This window comes from Emys orbicularis, chromosome 1, assembly GCF_028017835.1.
Source record: "Emys orbicularis isolate rEmyOrb1 chromosome 1, rEmyOrb1.hap1, whole genome shotgun sequence".
NCBI lineage: Eukaryota > Metazoa > Chordata > Testudines > Emydidae > Emys > Emys orbicularis.
The window spans coordinates 261,090,367-261,103,498 of record NC_088683.1 but is presented as its reverse complement, the minus strand read 5'-3'; the positions used below and the strand labels follow the sequence as shown (position 1 = coordinate 261,103,498).

At 41.3% G+C, this 13,132-nt stretch overlaps 1 protein-coding gene across 1 annotated transcript in view; it reads left to right on the top strand.

Annotated features, from left to right (window-relative positions):
- Nucleotides 1-569: 569 nt before the first annotated feature.
- Nucleotides 570-13,132, top strand: part of MYO16 (myosin XVI) — a 468,353-nt gene continuing 455,790 nt past the window's right edge. Inside the window, exon 1 of the mRNA XM_065418712.1 lies at nt 570-825. Coding sequence (XP_065274784.1) covers nt 600-825 — 226 coding nt within the window. The 5' untranslated portion in view covers nt 570-599. The remainder of the gene's footprint in view (nt 826-13,132) is intronic.

The following is a 13,132-nucleotide window of genomic DNA, read 5'->3' as shown; positions in this document are numbered from 1 at the left end:
AAAACCTTGTTCACATAGTTACTAATCAATAATGATTTTTCTGGTTTTAATAGCTAGACATTTGCCTGAGTACCCATATCATGCTAATGAAATCATTATAGTTGTGATATTTTGTTTTTTCTTCTCACTGAGTAACAGGAATTTGCTAACCCAAAGCAAAATGAAAATGCAAAAATGGAGGCACAAACATTAGACTGGCATTTCCCTGTATAATATTGTCTTGTTTGTAGGCAAATGGTAACCACTCATATTACATTGAATTATTTATGTCTCATCCGTCTCACATATTTGAACTCTCAGACCTCTTTCTATTATTTTTTGTGTTTATGCATTTTAAAGCATGCATTAAAAGTGAAAATATTTTTAACATGGAATTAATTATGTGTTTCCATAAAGCAGATGATAGCAAAACAGGTGCTTCCCAAATAGCATTAGTCAACTAGGTGAAGCTTACTTCTAAAGAGTTAAATAGAAACCCCTAGAAGTTTGGTGGGAATTTCATTAAACATTGAAAACTCAGTGTTATCTGACCTTAATTCGTTTATCTTTCATTTCTTGTAGGCTGTTTCCAGCTATGTAATGTTTTTCGAACACATGACATGGAAATTGACCAGTGCTTGCTGGAGTCCCTCCCTTTAGGCCAGCGTCAGCGGTTGGTGAAGCGTATGCGCTGTGATCAAATAAAGGCATATTATGAAAGAGAAAAAGCTTTTCAGAAACAGGAAGGACATGTGAAAAGATTGAAACATGGAAAGAATCACCGAGTTCATTTCAACCTCGCTGATATGATACAGGATGCAATCATACATCATGATGACAAAGAAGGTACCACACGCATTTAGCAGTCGTCTCATGGTTTATTCCTTTGTGTGGCTAAAAGTTTCAGAGTAGCAACTACCTTGTGTCTTGGGGCATTATTTTAGACTTAATTTCAAATAACAGTAGTTATTTGTAGCTAGTATGTACTATGAACTTTGCAATTAACATGCAATAGAATAAATGTGTATTATATAATATAAAACATTATGGCATATATTTTATGTCCTTGATGAAAGCACATAGTGTTTTGGAGGCCTTAGGATGTCACTGTAGGATAAAGGTGTTTACAGAGTCATAGATTTTAAGGCCAGAAGGGACCATTTTGATCATGTTGTCTGACTTCCTGCATACCACAGCCATGGAATTGCACCCAGTTGTTTAGTGATGCTTTGAAAAATGTTTTCCCTGTATTTAAACAAAGCTCTGAAATAAATAAGCTTCATTCGGAGATGTGGCTCTGGCTGGGGGCAATTAAATGGTTATTAGGAATTGGTGATTCTTAAGAGGATGGGCTTTAGCCATAGTGCTTGATGAACCCTGACCCCAAAGTGATGGTGGTGATTGTTGTGATGTGACAGCATTTATGTACAGTGACTTGGCTTTATGAAACATTGACATTAAAACACTGGCTCTGTCTGCTTCTGGATCCACTGAGCTGGTGATGTGATGTAACCTCCTGACAGCATAATTGCCCAGATTCTGAGCTGTGTTGTATGCTCTGCACAGCTGGAGTGTGTGCGTGCCTGTGCGTAGGCGCACATGTGTAATTAAAAAGCATGGAGACCTGGGAGAAGAGTCAGAATATGGGGGGTGCATGGGCATTGCAGGGACAAAGGAGAGACAAGAGGGGATAACAAATCAGTATCATAGACATTTATAAACTAATGCAAATATGGGGAATAAGCAGGAAGAACTAGAAATCCTAGTGAGTGATTACAACTATGGCATAGTTGGCATCACAGAGGCTGGGTGGGATAGTTCACATGACTGGAATATTAGTATAGAAGAGTATAGCTTGCTCGGGAAGGATAGGCAGGGGAAAAAAGGGAGGAAGTGTTGCCTTGTATATCAAAGATGTATACCCTTGGACCAAGGTTGAGGATGGCAATAGTAAGCAGATTTGTTGAAAGTCGCTGGGTAACGATAAAAGGCATAAAAAACAAGGGTGATGTCATGGTAGAGGTCTACTACAGATCACCTACCCAGGAAGAAGTTGATGAGGCTTTTTTTTTTTAAACATGTAACAAAATCATCCCAAGCACAGGAGTGTTTGATGGTCATGGGGGACTTCAACTACCCAGACCCGTGTTGGGAAAATAATACAACAGGGCACAGGTTATACAACAAGTTCTTGGAATGCATTGGAGACAATTTTTTTAATTCAGAAGGTGGAGAAAGCAATAAGGGAGAGGCTGAACTAGATTTGATTTAGACCAGGGATCGGCAACCTTTGGCACGTAGCCCGCCAGGGTAAGCCCCCTGGTGGGCCGGGCTGGTTTGTTTACCTACAGCGTCCACAGTTTCAGCCAATTGCAGCTCCCACTGGCTGCGGTTCGCCACTCCAGGCCAATGGGGGCTGTGGGAAGCAGCGGCCAGCACATCCCTCGGCCCGGGCTGCTTCCCGCTGCCCTCGTTGGCCTGGAGCGGCAAACCGCAGCCAGTGGGAGCTGTGATCGGCCGAACCTGCAAATGTGGCAGGTAAACAAACCATCCCAGCCCATCAGGGGGCTTACCAGGTTGCCGATCCCTGATTTAGACAAATAGGGGAGAATGAGAATTTGAAAGTGGAAGGCAGCTTGGGTGAAAATCATCATTAAATGATAGAGTTCATGATTCTAAGGAATCGTAGGAAGGAAAACAGCACAATAAAGAAAATGGATTTCAAGAAGGCAGACTTTATAAACTCAAGGGGTTGGTAGGTAAGATCCCATGGGAAGCAAGTCTTAGGGGGAAAACTGTTTGAGAGAGTTGGAAAGGTTTCAAAGAGACATTATTAAGGGCACAAGACCAAACTATCCGACTGCATAGGAAAGATAGAAAGTATGGCAAGAGACCACCCTGGTTTAACCAGGAGATCTTCAATGATCTGAAACTCTAAAAAGAGTCCTACAAAAAGTGGAAACTAGATCAAATTACAAAGGATGAATAGGAAAGATAGAAAATGTGGCAAAAGACCACCTTGGCTTAACCACGAGATCTTGCATGATCTAAAAAATAAAAAGGAGTAATATAAAAAATGGAAACTAGGACAGATTACAAAGAATTAATATAGGCAAACAACACAGGAATGCAGGGGCAAGATTAGAAAGGCAAAGGCACAAAATGAGCTCAAACTAGCTACGGGAATAAAGGGAAACAAGAAGACTTTTTATCAATACATTAGAAGCAAGAGGAAGACCAAAGACAGGGTAGGCCCATTGCTCAGTGAAGGGGGAGAAACAGTAACAGGAAACTTGGAAATGGCAGAGATGCTTAATGACTTCTTTGTTTCGGTCTTCACCGAGAAGTCTGAAGGAATGCCTAACCTAGTGAATGCTAATGGGAAGGGGGTAGGTTTAGCAGATAAAATAAAGAACAAGTTAAAAATCACTTAGAAAAGTTAGATGCCTGCAAGTCACCAGGGCCTGATGAAATGCATCCTAGAATACTCAAGGAGCTAATAGAGGAGGTATCTGAGCCTCTAGCTATTATCTTTGGAAAATCATGGGAGACAGGAGAGATTCCAGAAGACTGGAAAAGGGCAAATATAGTGCCCATCTATAAAAAGGGAAATAAAAACAACCCAGGAAACTACAGACCAGTTAGTTTAACTTCTGTGCCAGGGAAGATAATGGAGCAAGTAATTAAGGAAATCATCTGCAAACACTTGGAAGGTGGTAAGGTAAGTGAATAGCCAGCATGGATTTGTAAAGAACAAATCATGTCAAACCAATCTGATAGCTTTCTTTGATAGGATAATGAGCCTTGTGGATAAGGGAGAAGCTGTGGATGTGGTATACCTAGACTTTAGTAAGGCATTTGATACGGTCTCGCATGATATTCTTATCGATAAACTAGGCAAATACAATTTAGATGGGGCTACTATAAGGTGGGTGCATAACTGGCTGGATAACCGTACTCAGAGAGTTGTTGTTAATGGTTCCCAATCCTGCTGGAAAGGTATAACAAGTGGGGTTCCGCAGGGGTCTGTTTTGGGACCGGCTCTGTTCAATACCTTCATTAACGACTTAGATATTGGCATAGAAAGTACGCTTATCAAGTTTGCGGATGATACCAAACTGGGAGGGATTGCAACTGCTTTGGAGGACAGGGTCATAATTCAAAATGATCTGGACAAATTGGAGAAATGGTCTGAGGTAAACAGGATGAAGTTTAACAAAGACAAATGCAAAGTGCTCCACTTAGGAAGGAACAATCAGTTTCACACATACAGAATGGGAAGAGACTGTCTAGGAAGGAGTACGGCAGAAAGGGATCTAGGGGTTATAGTTGACCACAAGCTAAATATGAGTCAACAGTGTGATGCTGTTGCAAAAAAAGCAAACGTGATTCTGGGATGTATTAACAGGTGTGTTGTGAGCAAGACACAAGAAGTCATTCTTCCACTCTACTCTGTGCTGGTTAGGCCTCAGCTGGAGTATTGTGTCCAGTTCTGGGCACCGCATTTCAAGAAAGATGTGGAGAAATTGGAGAGGGTCCAGAGAAGAGCAACAAGAACGATTAAAGGTCTTGAGAACATGACCTATGAAGGAAGGCTGAAAGAATTGGGTTTGTTTAGTTTGGAAAAGAGAAGACTGAGAGGGGACATGATAGCAGTTTTCAGGTATCTAAAAGGGTGTCATAAGGAGGAGGGAGAAAACTTGTTCACCTTAGCCTCTAAGGATAGAACAAGAAGCAATGGGCTTAAACTGCAGCAAGGGAGGTTTAGGTTGGACGTTAGGAAAAAGTTCCTAACTGTAAGGGTGGTTAAACACTGGAATAAACTGCCTAGGGAGGTTGTGGAATCTCCATCTCTGGAGATATTTAAGAGTAAGTTAGATAAATGTCTATCAGGGATGGTCTAGATGGTATTTGGTCCTGCCATGAGGGCAGGGGACTGGACTCGATGACCTCTCGAGGTCCCTTCCAGTCCTAGGATCTATGAAAGAAGCAACACAAGCATAGAGGGACAAAATTATAAAGGCAAAGGCACGAAACAAGATTAAATTAGACAGAGACATAAAGGGTCACAAGAAAACTTTCTACAAATACATTAGAAGTAAGAGGAAGACCAAGGCCCATTGCTCACTTTTTTGTTTCAGTTTTCACCAAATTTTACTAGTGATGGACATCTAACATAGTGAATGCCAGTGAAAATGAGGTAGGATTTGAGGCTAAAATAAGGACAGAACAAGTTAAAAATTACTTAGACAAGTTAGATGTCTTCACGTCATCAGGACCTGATGAAATACATCCTGGAATACTCAAGGAGTTGAGAAGGTATCTGAGCCATTAGTGATTATCTTCGAAAACTCATAGAAGATGGGAGAGATTCCAGGGGATTGCAAGAGGACAAATATAGTGCCAATCTATAAAATGGGGAATAAGGATAACCTGGGGAATTACAGACCAATCACCTTAACTTCAGTACCTGGAAAAATAATGGAGCAAATAATCAAGCAATCAATTTGCAAACAACTCGAAGATAGTAAGGCAATAAGTAACAGTCAGCATGGATTTGTCAAGAACAAATAGCTAATAGCTTTCTTTGACAAGCTTTGTGGTTAGGGGGAAGCAGTAGATGTGGTATAGCTTGACTTTAGTAAGGCTTTTGATATTGTCTCACATGACCTTCCCATAAATAAACTAGGGAAATTCAGATACGGTGGGTGCATAACTGGGGAAAACTGTTCCCAGGGAGTAGTTATCAGTGGTTCACAGTCAAACTGGAAGGGTATATCAAGTGGGGCTCCTCAGGGATCAGTTCTGGGTCTGGTTCTATTCAATATCTTCATCAATGGTTTAGATAATGTATAGAGTACACTTATATAAAGTTTGCGGACGATACCAAGCTGGCAGAAGTTGCAAGTGCTTTGGAGGGTAGGATTAAAATTCAAAATGATCTGGACAAACTGGAGAAATGGTCTGAAGTTAATAGGATGAATTCAAAAAGGACAAATGCAATGTACTACACTTAAGAAGGAACAATCAGTTGCACACATACAAAGTGGTAAATGACTACCTAGGAAGGAGTACTGCAGAAAGGGATCTGGGGGTCATAGAGGATCACAAGCTAAATGAGTCAACAGTGTGACACTGTTGCAAAAAAAGCAAACATTCTGGCATGTATTAGAAAGAGTGTTGTAAGCAAGATACAAGAAGTAATTCTTCTGCTCTATTCCATGCTGATAAGGCCTCAACTGGAATATTGTGTCCAGTTCTGAACACCACATTTCAGAAAAGATGCACACAAATCGGATAAAGTCCAGAGGAGAGCAACAAAATGATTAAAGGTCTAGAAAACAGGACCTATGAGGAAATATTGAAAACACTGGGTTTGTTTAGCCTGGAGAAGAGAAGATGGAGGGGGGATGTGATAACAGTTTTCGAGTACATATAATAATGTTACAAGGAGGAGGGAGAAAAATTGTTCTTGTTAACCTTTGAGGACAGGACAAGAAGCAATGGGCTTAAATTGCAGCAAAGGAGATTTAGGTTGGACATTAGGAAAACTTCCTAACTGTCAGGGTGATTAAGCACTGGAACAAATTGCCTAGGGAGATTGTGGAATCTCCATCATTGGAGGTTTTTAAGATCGGGTTAGACAAACACCTGTCAGGAATGGTCTAGCTATTCTGTAGTCCTGTCTTGAGTGCAGGGGACCGGACTAGATGACCTGTCTTCCAGTCCTGAACTTCTATGATTCTATATGCGCAAACAGACACTGGTGGCTTTAAGCCACTTTTGTGCTACCTAGTACTGGGACTCTGTTGGCACTTGTCCAGTCCCTGGTGCAACTGACAGCATTATGAGGGCTGTTCTAAATTGTTCTTGAATCCAAATGCAAAAAGGGGGACATTTCTGGCAGATAAGGATGGTTTAAGGACCTGAGCAGTCCCCTGAATTGTTGGTTGGAAGTGGTTGTAACAGAGTCCTTGCTGTTGTGACTTTCATAGCTCCAATGCAACATACACAGGGGGGACCCTCCATTTTGTGGGAAATCTGTCTTTGGGTAACTAGGCATTGCCACAGTGGCATAAAACTGCTCTAAAGCAGGATCTTGGCCAATGGAACATCACTACTTTTTGTATTAGCCAACTCCACCCTGCCAGGTTTGGCCTTCCTTTACATTTCAGTGTGGTGGGTTGGACAAATTTGAATTCTCTCCTCCCACTCTTTCCTGAACCTTTCACTCAACGCTAGTGGCTATGTATATTTGCTATTGTATGAGCGCATCAGATTATGTATTTTGATTTATAAACAGAAACAGATAGAGCTAAGGATAGGCACTCTTGTAAGTGCTCTTCACAGCATTTAGAAATGCAATTGTTTTAATATACAATTCCCTCATTCAGTCCCGTAAACAGTGATGCCTGTGGTTTAAAAATCAACATCCTCACCACTCCCCATCTTCTCACAGCTTCCTTCTCACCAAAAGCCAGGCAGAATAGTAGATATGCTTTGCAGCACAGCCTAAAGGTCAGACCCTTCAGACTATTTAACACTTACACTGAATGTATGAGCATACACAGTTCACTCAGTGAGAAAAAACAAATTAATACTGGCCCCTGAAAAAGCTGAATCCAGAGCAGAACAGAAAATCCAGCAGCCACTGAAAGTGAACAGCAGCAACATACTAAAAACCACAAGGCAGGGGGGAGCATGGGATAGGTTTAAAATAGGCACCGGTATGGTATCCTGCCCTTAAGAGGAGCTGTATAAATCTCTAGAAGCAAGGAGCCCTCATAGCCTGCAAACAGACCCATTAGACCTCAGAGGAAGGGCTAGGGCAGGGATAGTCAACAGGCGGATCGCGGTCCAAATCCAGACTGCCAGATGCTTTTGAACGGATCCCCAAATCATTTTATTTACTCATGATTGTTATTGGGTTTTGTTATTGTTTTCTGTGACATCTGGGCCTTGACTATACCTTGACCAAGAAGTTTGGACCTTGACAAAAAATAATTGACTACCCCTCACTCCTCCTAGTCTCAATACTTCACCCACACATGAGGTGGCCAAGAGGTAAGAAAAGGGATGATGCCTCTCCCTGAGCCAGCCCATTACCCAGGAGTGTGTATTGTCAGTAAATCCAGGCAAATACTTTGCTTCCTCCCCCCACTCATACCTGAATCACTGTAACTGGGGAGGGGGAGTGGAATGTCTTCACAATGATCTATGGAAACATGCAGGTTCATGATGCTTGTTGTGCACTCTGGCAGTGATACAATGTTAGAATGTGTTACAGGAGACTTATCTGAGTTTATTGAAGTAGTGACATTGTAAACATCTCCCCTTCTCACCCGGAGAGGGCTGATTATTGATTGTGTTATTTGATTATTGTGTTTAGGTAGTAAATCTTCTTTTATTGTCACTAATATGTCATTTTAATGTATGTTAACACTTGAATTTCATTTGTTCTTGAACTACTTTTATATTGTGAAAAACCAAAGGCTATCTCTCCAACTTTAATACTCTTTTATTAACACTAATAAAAGGTGTACATGCGTGACTTAGTGCAAAATCTCCTCATTTGTATGGGTTTAAATATGACACAGCATTACTTTTGTAGTATATATAATAGAGAATATCTGCCATACCGAAGAGTAAAAGCATCCTGTTGTGTCTTGTGTGAGCGGGTCTCAGAGTCTGGGATCCATCTCAAGCCTCAACGGCTGCACTGCTATTTTTAGAGAAGCGGCGCGGGCAAGGGATGTGCTGGCCGCGGCTTCCCACCGCCCCCATTGGCCCTGGATGGCGAACCGCGGCCAGTGGGGGCCGCGATCGGCCGAACCTGCCCCGTCAGCAGATAAATAAAACTGGCCCGGCCCGCCAGGGTATGAAGGGATTTTCACAGTATTTGTTTATTTTTTTCAATGCAAAATTGAATGTTACCAGAGCCCATGTTGTGCAGAAAATTTATATATTAAAGGCTCACTAAATGCACCAGATTCAGCTGAGGAGTTAGTAGAAATCTTCTTATTTTTTTCCCCCCAATGTGTGTGCCCTGGAATCCATCAAACTACCTTTTTTTTTTTTTTTTTTTTTAATGAACCAGAAAAACTCAGAGCAAAACTGCTGAGTTTCGTATATTTTTTTCATCAAGCCAATAATTCAGGAGACACTGTCCCTCTTCCCAAGGACACCTTTACCCTCAACAGGCCAAGTATTCTCTCTCCATTTTGCTTCTATCTCAGGGAGCTGGCCCGTGATTTGCAAATGCCCACCACACAAAAACACACTTTTCTGAAGTGAGGTGGTGGTTGGCTGTTCTTGTCTACGCTCATGCTCTTCAAAGTGATAATCTGTTTCCCCATCTCCCAGCACTGGAGTTGGAGGGGGACACCTATATAGATCTTGCCCATTAATCCACTGAATCCTGCTGCTGTAACAATGGCTGTTTCCCTAATTTTGAGACATGGTGTACCCCAGAATGCACTGAACTTTTTGGGAATCATCTGAACAATTGTGGCACCCAAAAGTCTCCACAACAACTGTGGCAATGGCTGCTTGCTTCACTCTCTGATTTAAAACAGTACCCAGAGTCATCAAAACTTGTATGAACTTCTGTGAACCCTTTAAAGCAAATGAGGGCTGGGTTTCATGTTGGTAAGGAAACCCAAGACCAGCTTTTTGTGTTTGGGTTTCATTATGAAAAGTTCACACAGCTTTAATATTTATAAATTGAGCAGAGGTGGATAAAATTAATTGAATTCATGGAAGAGCAACAAAAACAATTAGGGGGCTAGAGGGACTGATTTAATAGGATAAGTGCTAGATGTGATCATCTTCTTCAACACTTAGCTGAACAGTCGACCGCAGCAGTTGTTTGCCATTTGGTCCATTCCTGTGCGGCTGCAATCTGAATGCAGTTACTGGCTTTCTGCTGATTGGGCTTGAACAGGTCATTGGCCATTATCATGTGGAGGAACAGTGCACACTAACGATTCCAATTGATAGTAGAAATCATTTTTGACTAAATCAGCTGATTCCTCTCTTGGCACATAGACTACTATAACAGCAAGGTGACTTTGTCAATGTTTCAGATGTGCAATAAGTAGTTGAGAAGACACGGGCATCCCAAGTTATCAAGGCGGACATGGCCTCGCCTTACAGTAGTAATGCTCCCCGATATAAGTGGTTGGGACCGCTGGAATACAGAAATAAATAATCTTCCATCTCATGGCACCTTGCTTCCATTAGGCCGGCAATTGATATGCCAAGACGGTCCATTTTGTGAGAGGCAGCGAGCTGATGACCACGCCTGTAAATAGTTGCAACATTCCAGGTTGCAATTTTGGTGGATTGGTGGAGATAATATCTACGATTGAATACATTGTCATGATATACTGCAGACGCACCTGCCGACATCAGAGGACGCATGTCCCCAGAGGGGCTTTGATGTGAACCAATCACATTTACGTCAGGGGAAGACAGCACCAGCAGGGCATCTGCAGCTGAGAGTAGGGCGGGAGCTTTCTTAGCGCTAAATTATTCATGTTGATAGAAGCAAGAGCGAATGATTGTCCCAAAGAATACCTTGTCCCACCGGGATGAAATGGAAGCGCAGTATTGCGAACCTTTTCCTGGTCTACCAGTACTGGTTTTGTCCTGTGTGATCCAAGCCATTGAGTCTTTCTTGGCGACTTCCTTCATCTCAGGTAGCTAGGCACAGCTGCTGCCCTGCATCTTTGCCACCTGTGCTAGCCATCATTTTCAGGGTTCACATTGGATCTGTCCACCTCGCATAATCCCCAAGGCAATATTTCAGACCAGCCTTCATCGCTGATGGCATAGCTCCAATGAGCAATCCCCTCGTTCAGATGGTACACCTCTCGACCACGATGAGGTACAGGTCGGCCTCTTGGGGGAGATGTGATATTGACCAAGTGTTGTTAATTTACATATATTTGAACTTAAATTCCCATAACACTAAGAATATGGACATAAACACCAAAGATAGAGAGGATTTTTATAGTGGTATAAGGATTGTGTAGTTTGGAAAAGTTGATGAAAGAACGAAAATGTAGGCTTAATATCAGGTAAAGCTTTCTGACAATGAAACCTGTTAGATTGTAAACCAGTCTACTAATGGAAATCTGAAGCTCCTTATCTAGGGGCATTTGTACTGCACATTAGGAATCATGCAGAATAACCCTGCCCTGTTAGGGATGATGGGTTAGATTACATGAATGTTTTGGGGTTTTCCCCCCATCTCTAACCTATATGATTCTGTGGACATTGAGGAAACTATGCTCTTAGTGATATACTTAAGGCTGAGATGAGCTTTGCACTTGAAGTAGGGATTCAACCACTTTATTATCTAGAGAGAATAGAGCGTATCCTCCCCAAAATTACAGCACTTGATTTTTGGGTACAGGATTAATTACCTGAGAATTTATACAAATAACTCTTCATTAGTTTGAGCTAAAAAAATTTTTTTTAAATGGATCATTTAAGAAATTTAGCACCCAGCATCAGACCATTTTTGTCTCAAGTGATCTTAATAATGAAACACAGGCATCAAATTAATGTTAAAACTTAAGTATTTCTTGTTGGCTCCAGTTGAAGACATTTTTAAAGGAATAATGGTCACTTTTTCCCAATATTGTTCAAGAATGAAAGTTTTCCTTCAGCAGGGGCTGAGGAACAATGTTCTATTACAGAGAATTCCACAAAAAACCTTCTCTCCTCCAAAATAACTGCCATCTCCTGAGGTTCTCAATGGACTAAAGCCACCCTCAGCAGCCTTCTCTTGATGAGCATTTTGAAAATGGCAACTGTTCTCCCACTGTTCTCAGTACTTCTGAATATTTCTACCTTCTGACAGCATAGGGGTATCCATCTTCCTTGAGGGAAAGCTGGCTTCACTGTCTCTTGTTCTCACTGACAACATGGGGAAATGGTGGACATTTTGAAAAAGGGAAATTTTTTTTAAGTTTCTCTGCGGGAGATGATTTTATACACCAGCCTCTGCTGACAGATAAACTTGCAGTTATGAAAAATAATGACAAAGTGAACAATAATCTAAAATATCTCTTTTCATATGTTGCACCATCTCTTCTCAAAGACATAGGTGGGTGGTATAGGAAGTGTGTGTGTGTGTGGGGGGGGGAACAAGAGGGAAAGGTATTTTGGGATATGCATGCTGGGAATGTAGGGAGTGTTAGAGAGCTTATTCCTTCACTCTCCCACTTCCCTGGTCCTTCTCGCATGAACAGAGAGCAACAATACCCGAAGTCCGAAGGTGCAAACAATTTGATGTTTATTGGGGTGAACTTCCAGCAAGCTTAAATCCAAGTTCCTTTTTCCTTATTTTCGAATCCCAACTTACTTCCTGTTTGCCCTTAATTTATATAGTAATATTCACAGCTATACCTTAACCAATCATTCTACTGAAATTTACCTAAACAATCCAAACGTATTGTAACATGATTAGCTAACCAATGATATCCCACCACCTTAATTAGTTTACACCCAGCAAAATTAATTATACAGCAGACAGAAACAATCACAGAACCAGACAGAGACCATGCAAGTAAACATACAAAACAATACAGAAGTGAGGATTTCACAACTACATCTATAAAGACATAAGGGTTTCCCAGCTGTGTCTATTGATAAGTGAGTTCTTACCAGACAGAAAACTATCAAACTAAATTTCCTTTTATGTCTTCTAGGCTTTTCCCTTTCTCTGGAGGTGATAGATTGGATCACCTTCCTAACAGCCCCAGATTGCCTTATTTCAGTATGATTAAACAGGGCCTCAGATTGAGAGAAGGCCTTTACACAGATTCTTTCTTTTATACCTTTATAACTAGCTAAATAATAAACATACCTAAATTCTTAAAGTATAGGCCTTTACAGACAGGCTTGAATATCTATATCCTAACAGGGAGGTGCAAGAGGTAGGGAGAAATTTGGAGGACAGGAGGCTGGGGGAAACTGGGATATATACTTCCAGTCTATTTTGTGCTGCAGTGTTGAAACAAAGCTGAAATAATAAACCCAGTTGAACTGGCCAATACGCTCTGAATGCTTTGCACTGCTTTAGAGTAATATGAAACAGTCCGAGCATACCAGTGAAGTGTGAGACTTTTGGTTAATGTGCATG